Here is a 25,764-nt window from a genome sequence, read left to right on the forward strand (position 1 = left end):
AGCCGTCATAAACTTAACAAGATTTTAAATTTTCAAATGTTGCTGTAATTTTATTAGTAAACAAAAGATTTTTTGCGCTACTCGACTTTCGCACCCCCCCCCCCTTTCTCTCTCTCTTTTTTTTTTTTTGATGATTATGATGGAGAATTTTATGCTGATTAAAAATGGAATAAAAACATAGGTCTCAAAATCAACAGAAAGTGCTCTAAACTGAGGTTGAAAGTACAAAAATATACAACAAATCCCTAATATTCGCCATCTTGCATAATGATAATTCTTTGTTTTAAAATTTATCTTTTAAAAGTATTTAACAAGCTGGTTTTTATTTCTCTACAATAAAGATTTCGAATAAAAGAACGTTTTGGGATCGTGTAAATCAAAATCTCTCAAGTATATTTTTTATTATTCGATGAAAGTTCATCTTCTCGATGACTTTTTTTTCTTTGATAATAGCAAAGATTTTGATTGAAAAAATAGTCGTAATAAAACTCAACAAACCAAAAAATATTCTTCTATAATAAAAACCAGTCTAGCATTGTTTTGCTTTTGAGAATAAAGTCAAGCGAAAATTTAATTTATTCAAGATGGCGAATATTAGGGATTTGTCGTATATTTTTGTACTTTATACTAAGTTTCTATACATGGCATTTAAAAAACCTGTTCACTGAAATAAAAGTTCTTTAAGGTAAAAAAAAAGTGGACAAAGACATGGTGATATGTAAACTTTACATTTTCGATTGTCAGAAGTTTTTAAATATTTTATTGATTTACTAGCTTCTCATAAAGTATTCTAAGGAAAAAGTTTCAATGGCGTCACGCGTAACAGATTGTACAATTACGCCATTAAATATAATTTATTACTTTTCTATTGTCATTATATTTTGTCCATTGATTTTTTAAATCTCGTTAAATTCAATTCAATTTTCTAATCTATTACGGAGAAAAAAGCATGATAAAACTTAAGCATAAATATTTTTCACTTAAAAAATTTTATGGTCGATTAAATGTTTGCCAAAATGCCAGAAAATTAAGCGTTAGAGCACACAAAAAAATCACGGTAAAATTTAAAAGATATAAAAAGCGTAACTAAAATTAATGACACGTGGCGATTCTGGTATATTCAACTTTTAAATATAGAAAGAAATTTCAAAGTGGACTTTTCATAAGCCGTTTCAAAGTAGACTTTCATATGGCTTTTCATAAGAATGTATGGGTGACCAAACGTTCCGAACCATTAACTGTCACTCTGGCCCAGAGGAGGTTTTTTCAGTTTTTCTTTTCAAAGTTAAAATATAGAAAGGGTGACTAAATGTCCCAACAAAGCGACGCGTACGGTATAACTCTAGCTATACATCTGATTAAAGGAAATAATATTTAATAATCAATAATATTGCAGGAAAAAATCATAAAAATATGAAAATAAATAAAACCAAAAAAAAAAAAAGGAAAAATCATGAACATAGGAAATCAAAGCAAAGTCAAACTCTTTTGCCAGGAGCTATTCAAATATTTTAAAACTATAGAAAGTAATTCGTTACTTATAAAGTAGAGGAGAGAGGTAGTTAAAATGTCAAAACGGTAGAGGGTAGAGGGTATAATAGAGAGGTAGATACCTATCAGGAAAATTAAGAACATAGTCCGTCCTCTTTCTTAAAACGAACCCCATTTTTCCTCTGGGAGCAAAATTACCACAATTTAAAAAAATTATTATAATTTGAAGAAGAGTAACTTGTAATAGATTTGATTAATCTTAAAACAGTACTCTGACGCCTTAAGATAAGATTTTCAACAATTTTTACTTACAGATGCAAATTCTGGTTGTGTCATCAGTATCGCTCCATGCTGCTGCCTATATAAGTCCTAATTTCCTTGCCTAAAACATTCTGAACACCGTCCCACAGACAGAATTTTTTCGAAAATATGTGAAAAAGTTGATTTGAAATATTTACAGCTGCGGACAAAACTACGTGAACGATTGCAAATAGTTTTTTTTAATGAAATTTTCAATGTCTTAAAATAAGTTTATAGTTTAATACTATATATGGTTGGATAGAGCGTTTTTTGCTCTATAAGACTGTGTTAAGTGTATTCTCTAATAATTTGTTTAAAATTAAACATATCTAAATGTTCAAAAAGCATCAAATATTTTGCGCGACAAAACCACGTGAACGATTATACAAACGTAAAAGAATAATTTTACTAACATCAACAAATAATAGATTCTAAAAAAAAGCAAACATTAATATTTAGTTGCATAGCCTTTAGAATCGATAACGGCCTTGCACCGTCTTGGCATAGATTCTACAAGAGTTTCTAGTAACTGTTTTGGTAATGCCTCCCATTCATACTGTACGGCTCGAAAAAGTTCATCCGGTTTTTGAAATTTGCCACCTCCCAAGCGTCGCTCAACTTCAATCCATAAATTTTCGATTGGATTTAAGTCGGGAGATTGGGCAGGCCACTTCAAAACCGTTATGCTATTATTTATGAGCCAATTTTTTACAGTCAAAGCTGTATGTTTAGGGTCATTATCATGTTGATAAACCCAATTGTGAGGCATTTTTTCTAAAGCGTGTGGCAACATTTGATTAGATAATATTTCCCTGTACTGTAGTTGGTCCATTATACCGTTTACACGGTACAACGGACCAATTCCAGCCCAGGAGAAACACCCCCAAACCATTATATTGCTACCCCCAAATTTTACAGTTCCTATTGTATACTCTTTTGCAAATCTTTTACCTACTGGACGCCTAACATAACCTCGACCGTCGCTGCAAACCATGTTAAATTTACTTTCATCCGACCATAAAACTGTTTTCCAATTTTCAACCGTCCAGTTTAAGTGATCTTTAGCGAACTGTAGGCGATCTTTGACGTGCCTGGGCTTAAAGAATGGTTTTTTTGCAGGTCTGCGCCCATAAAGACCTCCTTCGTTTAAACGCCTTTGAATCGTTCGTGTGCTTTCAGGGGCTGTCAAATGTGGATTCTCAAGAGATTTTCGCACAATTTTTCGATCAGTACTAAAAAATAAAATGTTAAACATTAAAATTAACATTAACATTAATATTATTAAGATTAAATATTAAAAAAAATAAAATTAAAGGAATATTACCGCTTATCCGTAATACGTGGACGACTACCTTTCTTAACGATCTTTTTGCTCTTTTCTCGGTGTATAATTTTATGTATTCCACCTTTTGACATCTTCACATGAGCTGCAATTTGCCCAATGGACCATTTTTCTTCTTTGCGCAAACGCAAAACCAAGCTTTCAATTTTTGAATCAGTTTGACGAACCATTATAGTTTAATTTTTTTAATTTTTTGATGTTAAACAGAATAATCTTGAGAAATTTAAATGATTGTAAGTTCTTAAAATACCAAAACCACATGAACGATTTTTAAAAGCACTGATTTCGATGTGAATATAATATAATTTGCATCAAAAATGACGCTTTTATAAATCGTTCACGTGGTTTTGTCGCGCAAAATATTTGATGCTTTTTGAACATTTAGATATGTTTAATTTTAAACAAATTATTAGAGAATACACTTAACACAGTCTTATAGAGCAAAAAACGCTCTATCCAACCATATATAGTATTAAACTATAAACTTATTTTAAGACATTGAAAATTTCATTAAAAAAAACTATTTGCAATCGTTCACGTAGTTTTGTCCGCAGCTGTATGTCCGTAATCGCGACCAACTGAGTTAAGTGGGAATTTCAACCCCCCCCCCCGTTCCACTCCATTTGTTAACTTTCGTTTTCAAATTGGCGCATGAAGCTTTTAGTAAAAATATAAATCTTAGTTTTGGATGTTAAGAAAGTAATCTTATGGTTTTTTTTAAAAAATGTTTGCAGCTTATAATCAGCTTCCACTAACAAACAAAAAACAAATAATTATAAATACAAATATTTAAAAATACAAATAGTTGAAATTAAAAAAAAATGTTTAGAATTGCAAAACATTTAAAGTTATAACTTGTTAAAATTACAAATCTTAAAATAATAAACATTTAAAATATACAAAGAAAAATACTTGAACTTTTGAATATAATTATTTCTCGAATTCGGAAATTTTTTTTAAAAAAAAAATAAAAAAAAAAACAAACAAAAATAAAGCAGGCTCAGAGCAGGTTTTTTTAAAAAAAACGTCGTCATTTAAGAAATATTTTATCAAACGAAGCTGGCACTTAAAAACCTCTCAAGAAAATCGCAAACAACTTTCTAGACATTACGTCATCAAGTTACAATCTGAAGTTGTCATTAATTCCTAAAGTTGACGTTTAACAAACGAAGCTGAAAATTCTTATTCTGATGAATTATAAGCCAATATTAAAAAAATGGTTCATCGATTTAGAAAAAAAACCTTATACAAACATCCTGGTTAAAAAAAGACAAAAGCTTTTTTTAAAATACGAATATAATTCGTTTGAGTGTCGTTTCAAATAAACGTACAAATATATTTTTGTTCTCGTTAACAGAACTGTTTTGTTTGCATAGCGCTTAAATTACGTTGTAGATTAATTTCAGTTATTATATTAGGAAACACTTTACGTACACTGGTTGCCAAAAAAATGTTATTAAACCGTTATCCAGTTAAATTTTTATGAATTTTTTCCGTCGTCGAGATAGTACAGGTTTTCAATTATGCATGCATGGCATTTTGTAAAGGTCGACGGTTGTTAGTTTTTATAACCATTAAAGATGGATACAAGAATCTTTTTGGATTGTTATAGCAAAATGACTCTTTGCACAGCGCTGGTATTTTTTTGTAATTTTAATGCTTTTAAATGCCACAGCAGCACTCCAACCAAAATAGGCACGACTAACGTTCTTTCAAATAGGTTTTTTCCTTTAAATATTACAGATGGCTCTTCTGAAAACTTTTTTCTCCGCTTGAATTTGTCATTATTTGAATACGAATCAGATGCAAATGAACAGTGCAGAGTTCTCGTTAAATTTGCGAAAAAGTGTGATTCAGGGTTGAGCGTTTTGGTGCCGGCTGAAGCATGGAATTCACTCTTAATTTACTCTCCTTCTGCACAGTGGTTAAAAATAGAAAAAGATGATGCAGTTACATTCGAGCGAGGTACATTTTGTTATTTCAAAATATTTGGATTTCATGTAAAAAAACTAAGTGCATTATTTTTAGAAGCATTAGTTGATTGTAAAAAGCATGCAGCAAAAAAGTACACACAATGTAATAAATTGAATGAATAGACTATAAGCTGATGACTAGATATTATTAGGGAGATAAGAGGAGGAAGGGGGGGAGGTGAATAGAGTAGCAATAAGTAGATTACAAACTAAATTAAGTAATACATTAAAAGTAAGTACATTAAAAACTGGTCATTAAAAATCGAGACGTTAAAAACTGGTTCTAAAAGATCCCGACAGCTATATTTATATCATTCAGTTTGTCAGAACGTCATTTGTTAGCCAAAAGTTTATTTGTAAAAGTGTTTAATTTCAAATTATTAAATATTTATTGTAACCAGATCATATATTTATAACATTTTAATATTTACAATATTGCGGTTAAAACTATTTTGAAGAAATGTTAGCAATAATTAAAAATTATTTTATATTTCTCTGTATTTGCCTTCTTCTAGTTACAAAAATTAAAAGCACTCGTTGTACATTCTATAATATCACATCATTAAACTGCAATCGGACATAAAACGCTGAGAAAAAGGTTTTCCAACGTGCGGAGCGGAATGTTGTGTAAAATAAATAATACGTCCAAAATGACCGGTTCTCACCTTTTGAACTTAACCCTCTATTTCAAAACTTGCAGCTTTAAGTGCGTCGTTTGGATTTTCAAATAATACTTTAATTTCATAAAATAAACTAATAATAAAATTATCTAAAGGTGTTAAATTTTTTAAAACCCCAGATGAAAGAAAATATTTTGTTGTTAAGTAGGTCACGATCTTAATGAAAGCAAATAAGACAAAAAAAACTTTTTGTTTTGGAAAAGAGAATAAAAGTGGAAAAATTAGGTATTTAAGAATTGAGATTCGGTCGTGAGCAGAATGTTTTATCTTTTTGCATTGCAAAAAATGACGATTTTTAATATTTTCGTTTTTTTTAAGTTTATTTTCAAAATTTCTCCACCTAAATAAAAATTTTTCGAGATATGAAAAAAAAGATAAAAGGGTTTTACAATATTTAATTAATGTAGCCACCATCAGTGGTAATCATAGTATCAATCTTGTGCCGGAACACTGGTTGGTTATGCCAACCTTGAGGGTGCCAATGTTTGGATGGTAACGATCACATGCCCTTGTCTCAATGTACTCTGAGAAGTCGAGGTGTTTCAACGAAGAGGGTGGCCAGATGTGCTTTGGCGGAAAATTCATGATTTAAGTTAGAAACGCACAATCTTTACCGTTTGACAGGGAACACCATTTTGAACAAGAAGAAAATCTTGTGGGTCTGGTAAGGCGGTAACAATCCAAGAAAAGACATAAGCTTTCAAAATATGGTTCAATAAAGATACTCGTTTTAAGAACAAGTTTGGAATTAAAGATACTCTTTATCGCCCATCCTCAAGCTTGTCTTAAAAAAAAACAGGTGGCATTTTTTTCCCCTAAAGAGGCAACTCAGCGAAAAACTCAACTTTTAGTGATGTCAGTTTATAAACTACTTTTCATTTGAACAATAAAATTGTCATTTTTTCTTCAACATAAAAACTTTTTGGAATGATAGCCTTTAGTCAGTAGGAAGTAACTTTTTTTGCTTCTGGTTCTAAAACTTTTTGTTTCAACGATCAACGCACCAATGTTCTCTTAGACAAATCTTCTCACTGTGCGCTCTTTTGCCACTCTTCTATTTGACCTAATGGGGCCCCTGTCAATTTGGTTTTTGACAGCACTGACTAAACTGCGTGTGATAATTTTCCTTTCTGATCCTTGCTTACATTTGAGATTTCATTTTTGTTCAGAGATATTCTAACTTACTTCATTATTTATGAATATGGCGGAAAGAAACTATATTTCCACGTTTGGCTTCCATTGTCAAAAGTAGGGGTATATATCAGACAATAAGATTATTTTTCGCAAATTTTCAACACGTTTTTCAATAAAAATAACAATAAATAATTTTTCTGGTACAAAAATTTTGAAAAAAAATGTCATTTTTGCGATGCAATCTTTCATGTGTAGTGAATTTACTTAGCGAGGATTTTTCTGATGTTTTAACGCCAATAAGAAAAAAGTTATTTCTTAAAACATTATTTCGAATTATGTGAAAATTAAGGAAAAGTTTAATTTATAGAAATTGAAAAACTAAATGAGATGGAAAATTTCAACATAGTTCTTTCAAAATAGGTTTACCTACTCTACTTCACCCCCTGGAAAATCTTTAAAGGACATTAATCTTCTGATTTAAAGGGGGGGGGGGTCACTTTAAAAAATATTGTTTCGAAATAAAATTTATCAAGTTGAAGCAAAGACTTATCAATCGTCTTGTAATCTACGCATTTAAAAGGCTTTGATTGTTAAAATAGATATTAAAAATATTTTGTTTATTTGATCATAATTTGGGTGTTATTTTCCGCGCATTACCTTTTTTAAAGATAGCTGGTTTGCAATACGAACTTCGTGTTCAAATTCTTCAATTAAAACGTTCGTCATTTTGCTTAACCTTTCGGCATGCTGTTGTCATGGAGCCAATAGCAATAAAGTACACGTATTATTTATTCGAAACGTTAATGGAAGTCTTGTTGGAAACGGAAGCAAAATTCTTGAAGGTAAGTTTTTTTTTAAACTTCAATGACACTCTCCATCGCGCATTCTAAAAAAATCATCAATTTTTAGGACCTTATTGTAAAGAATAGAAGACCATTAAAATATTATGCCAATAAATGAAATCAAAATGGACGTCAAAAGACATTGTTAAAACTGAGAGCAACAGCAACCATTTAAATTATATTTAAAAAAATATAAATCATAATTAAAACAAACCAATAAAAAAAATACTGTGTTAAAAAATAGCAAATTAAATGCAGAAATATTTGATAATATAAATGTAAAATATTTGATATATAAATGCAAAAGGGTGGGTCCAATCTAAATATAATGGAGTCGGCTATTTTGAAAGTTATTGTTTATATTTTTTCAAATTGAACTTTTGCCTGGGAGGATTTATGGTAAGCCAATTTTACCCAATCCAGCCTCTATTCCCCATTGCTTTATTTTTTATATTTAGGTTGTTGGTCAAAGTCCAACAATCTAAATATAAAAGTTGAAATAATATTTTTCTAATTTTGCAATCTTAAACAATATTTTAAAATTATTGCCAAATATTGCAAAAGGAAAATTAATTTACGCAAAACCTTGATAAAAAAAAAACCCGTATAAAATAACACCAACGACGTAACAAGGTTCACACTCTCTGCATTAAGAAAATACTGATCAAAAATAAAAGTGCGATCAAGGAAGTTTGGTCGAGGAATTTCTTCCTATATTGGTAGGTTTCATTTGTTAAAGTTTATTTTTGATCAAATAAACACAAGTTTACCGTCATTATTTTTTAACTGTTTTATTTTGCTATTTTCATTAGCTCTTAAAAAAATATATATAAATTTTATTGCGCCAGGAGCAAATAGTAACGATATTGTTGCTTTGCCGACAATAATAAATTGGCTCGTGGTTGGGATCGTCGCTTTGTTTATTTCCATCGCAGTTATGATAAGAGGCTTTCGACAACGGCGACTCCGGTTACAGCAGACAGAAGAAGCTGTTTTTGACTTTAGACATTCGAGAGGGGAATTCAGTGAATGTAATGTTCCAAGTTTAGCTTCAACATGTGGAAAGCTAACCGATCCATTCGTGAGGTGTGCGAAGGTAAACACATTTTTCGAGGGTAAAAAGCATTCTGATGGAAGAACTTTAGCAGATGAAAAGATAATAATAAATATTATTTTAGCATATAAAAAATTTTTAGAACTAAGATAGTTATTGATATCATGATACATGCTTGAAAAATATAAATTATATAAATATATATTATTAAAATATATATTATATAAATAAAAAATATTGTTGTCAAAAGATTGCTTTTTCTTGACTTAGGTATGCTTGAAGCATTTCAATGTCGATTTTTTCACAGAAAATGACGACGAAGATGTGGTATTGCCTAAACCTGAGTCTGGTGAAACACGGAAAATAAGCTACTACGGAACTGTGCATATGAACCTCTTACAAAAAAAACAGCCTATCATATCTGATTCTGGTGAAGAAACTGCGCCAGTTCAATCTATAAAGATTACTAAACCAAAATTTTCTTCACAGAGCCGTCAGCTCTCTTTAAGCATGTAGTTTAAGAATTTTAGAACACATTGCAGAACCGAAAGCAAAACTTTAAAAAAAGTTAAAACTTTTAATTAAGAATAGTCCTTTCACTTTTTTAATAATTGTAAATCTTCCAAGTGAAAAAAAACACTATTTGTTCTAATAAAAATACCTTTGGGGATGCATGTCTTAAACTAACCTTTGTTTTTGAAAAATTCGCGGTTTGTTGTTTTTATTGTTGGTGTGAATAATAAAAACTTTAATTTAGCTTAAAAAGCTTTCAATTAAAAACGAAATTACTTACATCCTGTGAAGAAAAAAAATTTGAAAATGAATTTCTAATTCTGTTATTTAATTATTGCATTTAATGTCGTAGATAACATATAATTAACTGTAGTAAAAAAAAAAGTGTAAATATAATGTAAATTATAGTCTAAGATCATTTCATCTATTTTTTTTTTCATTTCATTTATTCAATTCATTTGGTGCGCGCAACGTAGAATTATATTTAATTGAACACTATTAAAATGGAGTTGTACGAACGTATTTTATATTCGCAATGGTGCGAGCACTTTTTATAAATATATACATGTACCCTATAAATTACAAATCATGAGTTTTTTTATTCAATTTTTTTTTTTTTAAACTTTTTAATTTGGGTCAACGTTCGATTATGTCATCAGATGTTTTTTTAATAAGAACGATTCGCTTAACATTTGTTTTTCCAAGTTGGTTTTACATACTATCCCAGTTTTTTATTAGTAAGAAAATGGAGTCGAATTCGAGCGGTTGATAATTGTTTCAAAAGAAACACGTTTACATCGCTTAAAACAAACAAATTTCAGACGATGGTTCTAAATATTTTACATTTGAATAATTTTTATTGTTTATATAACGCTCAAATTTATAAAAAAAAAAAAAAAAAAGAAAGAAAGAAACTTAAGAATATTTTAAGTTTTTTTAAGTTTTCCGACTCAAATTTAGAAAGAAAAAAAAAAAAAAAAAAAAGGAAAAAATTAAGAAAAATGAGAGCATTAGGAATGTGAGGACAATTTTTGTTGAAAAACTTTTATAAAAGGTTTTAATAAATGTAAACAAATTAGTTTTTAAACCGTGGTTCTTTTACACAATTTTTTTTGGAATGTAAATCAATGAATCTCAAATGTCACAGGCTTAACAAACGATATCTAACAGATATCCGGACAAACATGAGGTGTCTTTTGAAGGAGTAAATATCTCTTTTTGCACCCGCTGAGCTATAATTTAGTCAAGACCAAGTTATTTAGAAAGTAGAAATCAGAAAAGGAAGAAATACCGTGGGAAAAAAAGTATTTTGTCTTCAAGACGATGAATAAAAATGGCGCTTATTTTTTTTTTTGGACAATTTTTTTTTTTTTTTTTTTATTTAGTACAAACCTGTTTTTTTTCATGTTAAAGAAAATTAAAAACGCATTTTGACATTTTTTTGAAATCTTTTCAGCTTGATGCAAGTTATTGCTCTCCCCCGTTTTTTATCTCAAACACACTGACATTCATCTCACAATACTTTCATGAAGTCAGGATGAGGTGAGGGGCTTGGAGACTATTTAAAGGGCTTGGGACTATTTAAAAGGCTGCACTAAGTTGTAACATTTCCTGAAAACTTTATTTTGAAATAAGTTTGTACTTAAATTTTCACTAAAATTTTCACCCTGAACAACTTCGAGACGTCAGTGACCTTTGAAACATATTAAGAAATAAATGTAAAGGTTGGTTTCCATATATTTAAAATTGTCGTGCGACAATCGTGCGACTGTCTTGCGACAGTCGCGCGACCTTATGGAAACATAGGTTGTGCGACAAGTTTTGTCTTGCAAGACTGTTTTATGGTCGTGCCATAGGTGTCGCAGAGATAGAAAAAATTCTATCTCTACGACAATTATCGCGTGACCCTAAAATATGATTGGTTGATTATTTCGAAAACGAAAATATTTAAAAAAAATAAATTTTCACATATCAACAAAAAATGGAACTTGAACAAGAAAGGTTTATCAAAGAATTCAGCAAAGAAAGTTTTATGCAGGAAGTGCAGAAGTATCCTGTGCTGTACAACAAATTTGATACTGAATTTAAGAACAATGTTATTTAAAAAAATGCTTGGACAGCCATTGGTGTTTTGTTTGGTTTAACTGACCAAGAATGTGAATCAAAGTACAAAAATATAAGATCGGCTTATGGACGCTTTTTAAGGAAAAAAAAAAGTACACCTTCTGGCTCAGGGCGAATTTTTATCAGTAAAGAGTATGATTTTTTGCAGTGGTTAAATATTTACATTGACCATAGAGATACCACAACTAATGTTGGAAATAAAGCAACAACAACAGAATCACCTTTGTCTTGTATAAGTAATGAAACTATAAACTATGACGAAGAAGTTAGTAATCAGGCAGAAGTAGAAAATGAAAATTTAAGTGAAAATACAAGTGTGTTGAATTTTTCTTCTAATACACACAAATCAAATACATTCAGTAATCAACAAAAATCGTTAAATGAAATAAAATCTCCTATAAATATAAGAAAAAAACAACTTAAAAGATCTCTACCTGATGAAAATACAAAAATACAAGATGCAATACTTAGTACTATGAACAATATTAATGCAACATTAGGAGTTAGTGCACATGAAGAAAGCGACGATATTACACATTTTTGTAAATCTATTTGTGCTACAATCAAAAAGCTACCTCCTAAAACCCAAGCAGTTGCTAAAATAAACATACAGCAATATTTAGCTGCTCTGGAATTTCCAGATATTGCCAACTGATATACAATTTGTTTGTTTTTGTTAACAGTTGTTTAACATTTTGTTATACATATTTTAAACCATTATTTCAAAATATTAATATTACAAACAAAAGATTGCTTTTTTTTTCATTGTTCCAAAAAAACTCTATTTCCTGCTAGATTGTGCCCACAGCTAGTTACATAGTTATGTTGCCATGACAAGGATCCACTTGGATGATTAAAATACTCTTTTAGTGTTAATCTTACAGTGTTAGCATCTGTTGTGTATCGATTGCTAATACATTGAGGTAAAATATGTAAAGCATTACCTTCACATGTTATTTTCCTCCAGTCTCCAGGGATAACTTCACCAGAATTTGTCTCCAAATCAACAAATCCAGATGGTACATAGTTAATGCTGTCATTGATCCTTAAATAATTATGTAAACAAATTGCAGCTTTTATAATGTTTTCAATATTTTCTGGGGTTGCTTTTATCGGACGTCTAAATACTCTCCATTTAGCTACCATAATTCCAAATGTGTTTTCAATTGTTCGTCTAGCCCTAGATAATCGATAGTTAAAAATACGTTCTTTGATTGTCAAATTTTTACCAGAAAAAGGCTTCATTAACCATGATTTCAATGCAAAAATATCATCACCAACTAGAACTGGTGGTACTTGTGTGCCATTTGGTAGCTGTCGGTTTTTAGGAAGCTTGAATAAGTTGTTCTTGAAAGCTTTACCCATTTTACTTTCATTGAATATAAAAGCATCGTTATCTCTGCCATAGCTACCTATATCTACCAAAGTAAAGCAATATTTTGCATCACATATGGCTACCAAAACCATACTGTGATAGTTTTTGTAGTTGTAATATGCTGATCCACTCAAACTAGGAGCTTCTATACATACATGTTTACCATCTATGGCCCCTATACAATTAGGAAAGTTCCATTCATTTTCAAATTCGTTTGCCAATTTTTCCCACTCATTTGTTGTACTTGGTGCCTTTAGATAACATGGTTGTAACACATCCCAAATGGCCTTTGTTGTTTCATTTATAATGTTGCACACTGTTGTTCTGCCCAGTCTAAAGTAAAAAGCTTGTGTTTGTTGTGAATCTCCAGTAGCCAAGTATCTCAGTGTCACAGTCAATCGTTCTGAGGGTGATATAGTTTGACGGCTTCGACATGACTTTTTTGTAATGCTAGGTGCAATCATTGATAACAAGTGTTCATACCTTTCTGGCAACATTCTGTAAAAACGATGAAAAAATTCTCTGTCATGAAGTCGTAGCTCAGGAACAAGTGTGTTAAATGCTCCTTTTTCACAACGGTTTTTAAACAATGAGCGAACCCAAAATTTGTGCTTTCTTTTTTTTTTTTTACTCTGCAATGTTCTGAGAGCTAGTAATGTATTGCAAAGTGCAAGCTGGCACTTCAAGAGATAATATTTTTTATTATTTGCCATTGTTCTAAAAATCAATTGGTTCATATAATTAATTTTTTTAAAAATATTTTTCTATTTATTACTAGGATTAATTATCTTATAAAAAAACTTATCATTAGGAAAAACTTAGAGAAAAACTTTCCAATAGTACTAAAGCTGATGATCAACTTCTATTATTTTTTCGGCTGGAAATAAGTATTGTTGGGAATCTGGATAACTATTTCTTATCAAGAATTAGTTGAATTAAAGTTTTATGTAGAAATTTTAATGTGTTGTTTTGAAATAAATTTTTGTAAATGCCAAAGTTCTTCTCAAAAATTATTTAATTTTTTTTTTAATTTGATTCTTGCGTTTTTTTTTATCTTTGTTATATTCCCAGTTAATGTTAAAGTTTTTTGTTATCATTACGACCTGTGTATACTTTATCTGTGTACTCGTCATATATTTTTAAAACATTTTTTTTTACATTTGTAGTAAAGATATTAAAAAAATCTGCAGCTAAAAGCACATGTTTTGTAAATTCAGTTACAGGTTCATGATATTAAAATATATATATATATATATATATATATATATATATATATATATATATATATATATATATATATATATATATATATATATATATATATATATATATATATATATATATATATATATATATATATATATATATATATATATATATATATATATATATATATATATATATATATATATATATATATATATATATATATATATATATATATATATATATATATATATATATATATATATATATATATATATATATATATATATATATATATATATATATATATATATATATATATATATATATATATATATATATATATATATATATGGGAACTTTATTTTCTTGGCTTCACGGAAGTGATAAAAAAACAAAACAATTGTTTTGAAAACGCTTCTAAAATTAATGGAAACACCTGGTCGTGCGACAAATATTGTAGATGTTGTTGCGCGACAGTTGTCGCACGACTGTCGTGCGACTATATGGAAACCAACCTTAATGGTTCCTCATATTTCGAAATCTGATGCTTTTAATAAATGTTATGCAAGAGATGTTAAATAACATGGTAAACATGCTTGAAAAAAAAGAGATTAATGGAATGCAAGAAATGTCTTAATTCCATAAATGCCAACCTTATCATACGTGTCTATACGCCTTAAGTGTCTGCGTGCAATGCGAGCTTACCCCGTTATAAGTGACCTGCGTCTGCATTAAACTTTTAATTTAATAGAAAATAACCTTTTGAGCTAACATTTCTAATTAAAACTTAAGTTTCAATTGATTGTAAAAAAAAAAAAGAAAAAGAAAAAAGGGAATTCCACAGCAATAAAAATAGATAATAAAATTTAATAGATAAGCGATAAACTTGATTGTTTATTAGGAGAACCCTTTTATTTTTAAATAATTTTCTTCAGACCGGTAAATAATTCTCTTCAGACCGGTAAATATTTCTCTTCAGACCGGTAAATATTTCTCTTCAGACCGGTAAATATTTCTCTTCAGACCGGTTAATGACATTAATTTTAGCCTTATTTTAAAACTTGCAAATGTTCTTGCATCAACAGTCATAAATTCAACAAAGCTATCCTTGATAACGAAGCGTAATAACAACTTTAAAAAATAAACAGTTCAAATGGAATTTGAACTATTCTGTGAAAAAAAATATATATATCCGACCTTCATTTATTGTTTGTAATTTACATATGTTGTAAAAATTTGATAGAAAACTAGTTTGATCTCCATTCTACGCAACGAGTCCTTGAAAGAAACAAATCGCATTTTTTTTCAATGCAGTTGCAAAAGAATAAATCTCGGCAAGCAGTGGCTGAAAAGGGAATTTCTTGAATTTCAAAGCAGTATCTGAAAATGAAATTTTTAGATATTGAAAACATATTTATATTAAAACTGAAAGGTTTACTTTAAGAATTAGTTGAAATATTTTAAACTCCTGATTGTTTAATTATCTTAAAAAATAAATACTTCAGTATTTCATTCGGTATTTTAATCGGTTTTTGATTCGGTGTTTTATTCGGTAAAATATTTCGAAAAAAAGATTTACATTTACGTTTATTTAAAGTAAAAATTGAGTTTAAATCATATTTTTGTTTTTTTTTTGCTGGTTTTATGATATTTTTTTAAACGTAAAAAAATTATTTTAGGCTCTTTTTATTACTAAACCAAGCAGATGAAAAATATTTCAAATATGAAGATGACAATAATAAGTATAATTAATGGACTTATTTGTTAAAAATTTAGTTTTAAAATATATGCTACGAGTCGGTTGACAATTTTATGATTACATTAATTTCAGAAAGAATTATAAGACCCAAATAATAACATCAACAACAATAATAATCTTACATAGGTATTTCAAAACTTCCTTCACGTTTTAACAAGATTTAGAAATGCAAGAACAAAAACAAGAAGCAGAACCAAACTAGCAATGTCTTTGTCCTAATCTATACTACTCCTGCTTTTTCTGAAATCTGAATCAACCTCAAAATATTTATCTCCGTCACCCTCTGATACTTTTCGATTTATCTCCGTCACCCTCTGATACTTTTCGATTTATCTTGACTTGCTGATTGCCAAACAAGTTTTACCAGCAACTCTACTGATTTTAAATGTTGACCCATTTTGTTCAGATGAATTCTTTTGATGAAAGATTAATTATGCTGCTCTTACTACTTTAAGAAGTGGTTTTAGAATGACATAAGTAGTTGATTTTTTGTCCAACGTATGCAGAAGTACGACGTACGACATACACATTATCCAAGTTTTAACGCCCATAAACAAGTTTGTTGCATGAAAAAAAAGTATAAGAAAACTAAAGTATCAAATAAATAAAATATCCCATTTATTTGCCGACTGAGGCCACTTTAACTTTATGTATATACTTTTATGTCTTCACTTAGTCAATATCTACAGACATTCTGACGAGACCTTCGTTATTAAAAATCTCCTAACTTGTGAGGATGGTCTTTATTTATGTTTGTCTGTCATTCTTGGTTGTACTGATGGAAATTGTTCCCAAAATATAATTTCTATCTTTTTCTTAAAATTCGTATCAAAACTTAAAAACAAACTGCACTTTTTATTCTTTTCTATTTATCTAAACTTAATTATGGTTTTAGTTAATATTGCAAAACCAAATTTAAAATACAATTGTGTTTTATATTTAATGTAGTTATCCACCTTTCGTTTTATCACACCTTTCATGGTTTGATGAGAAATAAGTTTGAGTTTAGTGAGAGTATTAAACATATGAATAAAATTTGTTTCTTTTTCCCTCTTCACAAGAAGCTTTAAAAGAAGCTTCAAAGCTTCACTTTCGTAGAAGATACAACACACATTGAACAACATTGAAAAGAGTTGATCGGTGTGGAAACTATGATTAGAATTTTTCCACCAACCTTTGTAAAGGCAACAACATATTGTACTTCAGCTTCTTTAGTTGTAAATTCATCCAATAAAACACAAACTTTCGATATAAAATTGACTAGAAAGCATGATGGACTCATATCCAGCAAGAACCACTTCTTTTTTTTTACTTCTCATTGGTCGATGTGCTGGTTTTTTTACTTCTCATTGGTCGATGTGCTGGTTTTTTTTACTTCTCATTGATCGATGTGTAGGTTTTTTTACGAGCTGTAACTATACATGAGTTGAAAGATGTATGGATTTACAAACGTCAAGCAATTTTTTAACAAATTTTTTTAACATGCTGCTGTTTGATTAACGACATACTGTTGATTTTTTTTTTCTATTTTCTGAAAGAAAAAAAATATTTCAACCATTATTTAATACATTACTCTTGATTAAAAATTTTGTTGTTCAATGCAAGAAACCGTCAAATTATAGAAGCCTTCCAATTTATGAAATATGCAAACCTCTTTGAGAGATACAAAAAAAATTTTAAGTTTATTTTCCGCGAAAAAGAATTAAAAACTAGTATTTAAATAACAAATAGTACCTCATAAGTAATATAAGTAAATATTTTCTTACAAAAAGTATCATTTCTGACTTATTAACGTTATGCAATGCATACCCTTTTTAAAACCTTAACATTTAATGATCTTTTGGGGATTTTAGCCCTATGACCTATTGTGTATCAATTATAGCCTGAAAATATCTTCAAACGTTTTCTATCGCAAGTTTTGTTAATTTTGTTCAAACATTCACTCAAAGGGTTCTTTTTCCCACCGGTGAAACTCGTCATAAGTGATACAAGCATATCTACAAAGTGAGAGATAGGACATGGATTATGTTTATTTTTTTTTTAAATAGTTTTGGTATAAATGTGAGAACAAAGTATCTTTAGACGTGGATCTTCCATATTTAGTTTGCTAAGTTTTTCCTTTTACACCCTTACTAAACTTACAAATAAAAATGCCACGTAGCACTTCAAACAAAAAATATTTTATAACTTCAACGACAACAAAAAAAGGTCTTTCTCCATTTTTATGATACAACACATTCCAACCTTTTATTTTAATCCGTAGGATAAAAAAACTTAATCTCTCAGATTAAAAGATTAATTCCCTTCTCATCATTCTTTATTGCGAAAATAGAAATTATGAGTAATCCATTTGCAAAGTCAACCCTGAAAACCATATAATCTATATTAAAGCAATCTTTATTCCAGTTAAAGACAATAAAGTTAAAAAACCCAGTTTTTTAACTTTTGTACATTCAAATGTTTTGCTTTTTTTTTGAGCATTATCTCAAGCAATATACATCACTCTTACGGTTTCTTACCGTATTCTGATTCACGCACTAATTTTCATAACCTGATAACACCTGGATGATAACAGGTCCGAATCTGCTGCTTATGCATCCCTTTTACTATTGAGTTGCAAAAGGTTCTGACATTTGCAGCACGATCCTTGGCAGTAATTGGACCTCTAAGCTCTTTCTCAAGAAGAGTTTGAATCTTTATTGAAGAAGGAGAAGAGGATTTACTACAGCATTCTCTTTTATACATCACTGAATATTCTGAACACAATGCAATCAGTTTTTCTTCATTTGGTCCAAATTTGGCTTCTGTTCGCAATAGTCAAATTATATAAACAGTATTTTATGGGATGTATGTTGACTGCCATTAATTTTTTCCTCATGAATTAGTGAGCTGTGATTATCACGTTTTTATGACTAACTAAAAACCACTGATCTCTATAATAACTGGATAGCGCAACTTCGAGCAAAACTTCTTATTTTTTGACGCCAAAATCGCCATATTGGAAAGCCCCAAAAATTTTAATCCCGTAAGCTTTAAGTTCTGTTTTTCGGCTTATCGCTTTATCGCTTTATCGCTTTATCGCACATATCAGATTTCATTGTTCTGGGGCTTTCCAATATGGCGATTTTGGCGTCAATTTTGATATTAGAGATGCGCTATCCAGTTATTATAGAGATCAGTGACTAAAAACCTTCAACAAAACAGTTTGATGACGTAGTCTGACTAAAGGTAATTCATGCACATCACAGGTCTGACTAAAGGTAATTCATGCACATCTTAATTCCATTACAAGGAGAAAATAAAGAATCAGAAAGATTTCAGAAAAAGCAGGAGTAGTATAGATTGGGACAAAGACATTGCTAGTTTGGTTCTGCTTCTTGTTTTTTGTTCTTGCATTTTCTAAATCTTTCTGAAAGACATATCAAGAGAAAAAATAAAATGCTACTTCGATTTTTTTGTTGCAAAAACTTTGATGTGTGCAAAAAAAAAGTCATGCAATAAACCGGCCGCGAGACTCGGCCATTGTATTACTTGGTCACTTCTACTTTTTTTTTTTTCTCTCTTTTTGCACGAAGCCATACGTTTATTTTGCGTCATAAGTTCGAATTTGGCCTGGGAAACTTTTGTAAGGTTAAGAAACTGTGTTTTCGATCAATAAAATGTAAATTATGTCAAAAGTCTATAAACAAGCCATAATCCTGGGATTATAAGAAAAGATGAAAATAATACCGGAATGTAGCGATAAACATACGGTCAGAAGTCCGGAATTGTAAAATGAAAACACGCCAAAAGCCTGAAAATATTTAGTCAGAAATGACGAAAAATACATAAACTAACAAGACTTCTGGCTTTACGCCCGACTCCAATTAAACCTTCTGGTGAAGAGAACACTTCAATTAGATCTCCCTTATATTTAAAACCATTTTTTATTTCTGTTGCGTTTAAATTCATTTTGTTTTCACTGTTTGTTTATACGTAATCTTTTTCCCTCCGAGTAGGCGAAAGTTTAAAAAAAAAGCATTAACACGTGAGATTGGGCATTCTAATGTTTTCGCTCGTTATACAAAATGAGCGAAAAATTTGAATGATTAATGAGAGGGTCACACATAGCCTGATGTTTGTTAATTCTTAACATATCCGACAACACTTATTACTACTAATAAAATATTTCCTTTTGATAAGACAGAAACGAGGGTATTAAAGAGTATTATCAAAAAGTCTTGAGCATTATACGCAAAGTAACAATGCAAGTTTGACATTCTATATCATTTTTGGAACAGGAAGGAATTTTAACACAATCCTTTATGAGTAAAGAAACAAATATTGGTATCTTTAGGACAAGACAGATTTATCATGTTAAATGAGTCCGAACAATAGAGTCAGAACATGATTGGCCTAAAAAAGACTTTAAAAACACGTAAAAGTGACGTTTACTTACGGGTTCTTAAAGAACGGAATAATTACCTAAACAAACGAAAGTGTGTGTTTTTTTTTATTTATAACGATTCATGAATAGAATGATAAATCTTAAAACAAACTTTCATATCAATAGAAATTTAAAAAATATATTTTTTCTTAATCTATTTTTCAACGAAAATTTCTCACGTATTTGCGATATCTTCTCGTTTCTTTAAATGACATATTGTGAGAAATCGTCGAAAAAGTAAAAGTTTCGTTGGTTCTTGTCTTAAAACTAAATTATCTCGTTTTTCTTCTCCAATTGACGGTTCTTGTTGAGCTGACATTGACCACGTGTGAATGCGCTTGATAATGTCATCAAAACACATCTCGAACGCGTCTCTGATATTTATATTATATTTAGCGGATGTGTGTACTTGTTTTGCCCCCCTAATACGACATAAAACTGACGAAATATTGTCCGGTTCTTGAAAAAGTAGTTGAGGTGAAGACCCGCCATATTTATCGATTTTGGTACTAACTAGTATAACAGGCATCTTGTCTTCACGGACTGTACGGAGAGCTTTGTATGATCGCGCTAAATCTTCGACGGAATTTAAATTACCGAACTCATAAACTAGTATAATAACGTCCGCTGTCTTTATGTGAAATACTTTGTTGTCCGTGCTCTCGCTTTCCAGAACAACAACAAACTCAATGTTAAGATGGTAACCCTTGTAGTGGTAGTCTTGACTACCTCGTTTCAACTTTTTATTATGTGGTATGTCTGTATAAGAGTTGTTTAAAAATCTCTCTATTAAAGCCGATTTGCCGCTTTTTGGTGGACCAATAATGACTATTTTACGTCTTTTCTTTTCTTTTCTTACGCTAATTTTCTGATAATGAGTTGTCTTTCTCATGCTCGTATAGAAGTCTTCCTTCGTGCAAAGTTTGGTTGCTGTATATGATTCCTTCATACTTAAAAAAATCTAAAATAAAGAATCAGTATTAATACGCGATCTATTTGCTTTACCAAAACAAATCTGCGATATTTGTTGTTTAATTTCAACTTCTATTCGAAAACTTAACGCGGTTAACTGACGCACACAAATAAATAAACTTTTGCCGACGGAGAGTTAAAATAGTTAGCATATCATTTGTGCCAATGACGTCAAATGGAACAATAGCAACTCAACGTTATCCAAACATCTTCGATTTTTTTTAACTCACGTCAATATAAGAACGCGTTTAATCATTCATCGGTTATTGCACAATGAAATAACTTATAATGCTTTCACATTTCACAAAATTATTTTAAGCACGGAAATTCCTATTCTCACGTAAACCTTTTTACAAGCGTCAAAAAAACAAAAAACAGATTCTTTTAACAAATAAACCTACCATAAAATAATCTGATCACCAAAAAAAAGTCAGAAAGTAATCTTGCGTCTGCCTCAAACATAGAACAATTTTGATCACTGCTAGAGTTCGTGCTAATCCTATTTATAAGAAAACTAATCCGTTACGTTTTCCATTTTTGAAGAATATCATTTTCCTTGAACAATTCTTTTAGGTAATTATTGTCATCCTACACGATTAAACCAACCCACATTATGTGGGTTTTTTTCTACAATAGAAATTATATTTGGATAGATTTAAAGAAATAAAAATAGGCATGGAAATCATTTTTTATAAAGTTTAATAAAATCTTTAGAGAATATACTAGAGATTTTATTTAAACAGGTATATAAAAATGACGTATCAGTTAAAATAATTCAGTTTTTTTTTCTTTCTTTTAGACCTTAGGTTCCTGGAGTAATTACAGTTTGGCAAACGGATTTATAAAAATACATTAAAATTAAAACAAAGGATGCAATTTAATCATGCCAGTAATTTTATCTTATCGCTTTAAGTTTATACCAAAGGGAAGCTGTCTTCCTTAAATTCTCCAAACTTCCTACACCATTCTATTTCTGTACTTGTACAGGTTTATTATTAATTCAATATAAATGGCAGCAACCCCCACAATGAGAATCAGTGGCTCTCAAACTTTTGATGATATTTTGCCTCCTAAAATATAGTGTTCAATGGATTATTTTTTTGCATGTATCTTCATGTGTGGTGATAAGTTATAAAAGGAAATAGAGGACTTTAATAGCTATATTGACTCAGATTACCTATGCAATATCAATATAACATCTGAATGATTAAGGCGAAGCTGTTTCTACGTCGTAAAGTTTTTAATTGAATTATTTGTGTAACATTTTTGTTTACAAAATTATATAGACGTGCGTCGAAATGCGAAGTTGACGCACAAAGCAACCAAACGCAAGATTTTTTTTTTACTTCATAAAAATATTCATTTTTGACAATTTAAATAAATTAAGTTTCTTTTACTTTTTATATTCGAATTTTAACGTTTTAAGCTAACAAAGTATTTAATATATTATTTTATTTGTATTTAAACCGCGCGCTTCTTCTCACACAAAACGTGCTTTTAGATCTGGTCGAAAATATTTTCCACACGAAACAATAGTTCGATTGTGTTTGGATTTTAAAAGTGTATTTTGTATTATAATTCTTTAGTTTCTCCGCACATACAGCAAAACGTTTTAATTTGCAGACTATTTCGAGATACTTCTTTCTTTTTTTTTTAATGTAAATTATGCTGAAAGTTAATATTATATAGCAATCGATATAAAAAACGACGAGAAAAAAAAGCACATTTTTTAAAACTTCAAACGATTTCCTTCCGTCACATAATGATAAGAAAGAAAATTAACCAATAAATATATTTTATTTTGTTTTAATGCGAAATTGAAACACAGTAGGAAATTGAAAACCCTGTGACTTTAATACCAATGATATAAGGGGATAAAAGATTGCAGATGTTATTTTGTTTCTGTATTGTTATAACTCTTTTTTATATAAAGTTTAAATGAAAAGGAATTGAAAATGAAAGAGGTCTTAATTTTTACATTGTGACGTCTTTTTTCTGTTTTTACTGTCTTGGTCAATACCTTTTTTTAAAAACAATCAGAAAAAAACTATGGTTTTAATGAATTACGTTAAACGAAAAAAAAAAGGCTGTGAAAGTGTTGATAACCAAAAGCTTTTAAAGTTACCTGAAATAACTATTGATCACACAACCCCGCCCCTCCTCCTCTTTTTATTGGTTCTTACTTTGTTTCACTTCTAATTTTATTTAATTTTATTTAATTTATCAAAATCTGTAAATTTAAATAATAATTTCAGGATATACAGTTTCCTTTCTGATCGTCATTACTTTTTCATTTATTTACGTCCAGTTGCGTCAATAAAACTTTAGTGGTAAGCAACCCCTTTTTTTTGCAGGTTCAGATTGATCATAATAGTGTCACGAAAAAAAAATCTGATTGCATAAAAGTATTTAAAAATCAATGAAGATTTATGAACACGTCGAGTAACAAAAATTTTTGTAGCAATATCGTCAATAACAGCAAACAATACATTTGTATACTAAAGATGTTTACGCAATGATTTTTGAAAAAACTGTAGTTGTATACATTTGTAAACGTGTTATATCTTTATAATGACATTTTCTAAGAAAGGCTAAACTTGCTTTCAAACAGTGAGTTGATTAAATTATATATATATATATATATATATATATATATATATATATATATATATATATATATATATATATATATATATATATATATATATATATATATATATATATATATATGTATATATATATACATATATATACACACGCACATACAGTGGCGTACAAAAGTTTAGTGACATTTCGTACTCTAATTTATTTAAAAAAAAAAACAAAATGATATTGCAAAAGGATATTTTATCTTGTTAATTTATTTATTATTGCAGTTGCTATATTTACACGTGCAAAGGTTTCCTGACACTTTTTACTTTAAAAATAATCTTTAGCCCACGTGTTCATGATTAAGTTAAAGTAAATTTTGACATTAACAGTTTGTAACCATAACCCTTTGCAGCGATAACGGCCGCACAACGATGTGGCATTAGGAAATTAATCGCTTAATACAAGAAGGTAGAATTTTATACCATTCTGCTTAAAAAAAGCTTAGATATTTATATTAAGCCGTATTTTTCAATGCGTGAACTGTACTGCTTTATTTAAATATCTAAGCTTTTAAACTTGAATTCAAGTCCGGGGATTAAAATTCCTGCTTAAAACTCTCAAATTAAAGTAGAAAATCAGTAGAATCAGTGTTTGGGGTCATTATCCTGCTGAAATCTCCGTTTCTAAAGTACAGTTTCATCAGCATAAGATAACAAGCTGCTTTCTGAAATACCCTTGTAAATAGCAGAGTTCCATTGATCATGATCTATGGACCTACTCCTTAGGCAGAGTTCCATTGATTACGATCTATAGACTTAATCCTTGTAGAGAGAGAATTCCCTAAACTAGCACACTTTCTCCTAAGTGTTTTTGGAATTTGTTACTGAACATCATTTCTCGTGCCAATAGGACCTCATACAAATTGTTTATCATCGAATCCAAAAAGATTTGGATTTGTCTTCAAAAGCTACTTTTTTCCAATCTTTAAATTTTCCAATTTAGATGAACTTAGACAAATTTTAATTGGATCTTCTTTTTCCTTTTACGGATTAATGGTTTTTTAATACCTATACGACCAAAAAATCCCATGTCATGTAGTTTTCTTGTCACTGTGACTAAAGCTAGCAAGGTGCTCATCCTTTAGCACGCGTGATATTTCGGCAACAGTTTTCTTGACATTTGCAGCTGATTTGTGTTTAATAATATGATATACTTTTTTAGAGGTTTTCTTGGTGTACCACTACGTTGACGATACCTACAAATGTATTTTAGAAAAACATCGTTCACGGTTAATTTACCTATCGATAATAGTGAAGTATTTTCACAAGAAGATTTAAGAATTTCTTCAAGAACTTTATTTTTCTCTCACGAATGTAGATTATAATGATTGTAAAAAGTTTTCCACACCACTATATATATATATATATATATATATATATATATATATATATATATATATATATATATATATATATATATATATATATGAGAGAGAGAGATTAATAATTTGTTATTTACTTTAGTTCATATAAACTTTGAACTGAAAAATACTGATGTTTTAGCATAAATGGTAAACTGATAGCTGAAACTTTAACTTTCAAATAAAATCGAAACTTGAGATAAATATTCGAAATACGAAACCAAACCGGAAAAAATCACTTATGATTTTTAAAACATACTTATTAAAAAAATTGATGCAACGACCTAACGGAACAAACTAATGTAAGGATCAGGGTTATTATGTTGTTGGTGTATGATTCACTTCGTTCTTGACATCTACAGGATTACACATTATATCATCAGGAGTAACTAATGATGTGTAATTATTTTCTTACCTAGAAATTTAACTTGAAATTTACCTTCAGCTCAGCTTTATCATTTTAATCTCGTTAAAACATCAGCAAGTATTTTTGGGAAAATCATTCGTAGGAATAAAAGATTTTAAACAGATTAAAATACGGAAAACTGTTGTCTGCTT

General features: G+C 29.5%; 2 protein-coding genes, 1 long non-coding RNA gene and 1 pseudogene across 6 annotated transcripts; 2 read left to right on the forward strand and 2 right to left on the reverse strand.

The window, feature by feature from the left end:
* The first annotated feature begins 4,333 nt into the window (after window positions 1-4,333).
* LOC145184669 (uncharacterized) lies at window positions 4,334-9,915 on the forward strand. 3 transcript variants are annotated; one of them, XM_090092223.1, is made up of 4 exons: window positions 4,339-5,098; window positions 7,589-7,762; window positions 8,611-8,858; window positions 9,087-9,474. In XM_090092223.1, the coding sequence occupies exons 1-4, from the start codon at window positions 4,714-4,716 to the stop codon at window positions 9,330-9,332; spliced, it is 1,053 nt and encodes a 350-aa protein (XP_089948349.1). In that variant the 5' UTR covers window positions 4,339-4,713; the 3' UTR covers window positions 9,333-9,474. The 3 variants fall into 3 exon arrangements, with proteins under 3 accessions (XP_089948350.1, XP_089948349.1, XP_089948351.1); XM_090092224.1 differs by lacking the exons at window positions 8,611-8,858; window positions 9,087-9,474 and adding an exon at window positions 7,830-8,396 and having other exon boundaries at window positions 4,334-5,098; XM_090092225.1 differs by lacking the exons at window positions 4,339-5,098; window positions 7,589-7,762 and adding an exon at window positions 7,792-8,481 and having other exon boundaries at window positions 9,087-9,915.
* Window positions 9,916-11,209: 1,294 nt separating this feature from the next.
* On the forward strand, window positions 11,210-12,173 carry LOC149885535 (uncharacterized; annotated as a pseudogene).
* A 2,954-nt stretch (window positions 12,174-15,127) lies between these two features.
* LOC149885536 (uncharacterized) lies at window positions 15,128-17,329 on the reverse strand. Its single transcript, XR_016454410.1, has 2 exons — window positions 15,919-17,329; window positions 15,128-15,417 (listed from the first exon to the last, which is right to left on the reverse strand). It is a non-coding gene; the product is annotated as an uncharacterized LOC149885536 (long non-coding RNA).
* A 2,049-nt stretch (window positions 17,330-19,378) lies between these two features.
* Window positions 19,379-21,737, reverse strand: LOC145184315 (GTP-binding protein Rheb homolog 1-like). 2 transcript variants are annotated; one of them, XM_090093783.1, is made up of 2 exons: window positions 21,596-21,737; window positions 19,379-21,183 (listed from the first exon to the last, which is right to left on the reverse strand). In XM_090093783.1, exons 1-2 carry the CDS (start codon window positions 21,596-21,598, stop codon window positions 20,398-20,400), a joined length of 789 nt encoding a protein of 262 aa, XP_089949909.1. In that variant the 5' UTR covers window positions 21,599-21,737; the 3' UTR covers window positions 19,379-20,397. The 2 variants fall into 2 exon arrangements, with proteins under 2 accessions (XP_089949909.1, XP_079916075.2); XM_080059949.2 differs by lacking the exon at window positions 21,596-21,737 and having other exon boundaries at window positions 19,379-21,291.
* Between the last annotated feature and the right edge of the window lie 4,027 nt (window positions 21,738-25,764).

The sequence above is a fragment of the Hydra viridissima genome, unplaced genomic scaffold (assembly GCF_058129835.1).
Source record: "Hydra viridissima isolate aposymbiotic clone 2 unplaced genomic scaffold, HvirCarnegie_v1 scaffold_7, whole genome shotgun sequence".
Lineage (NCBI taxonomy): Eukaryota > Metazoa > Cnidaria > Hydrozoa > Anthoathecata > Hydridae > Hydra > Hydra viridissima.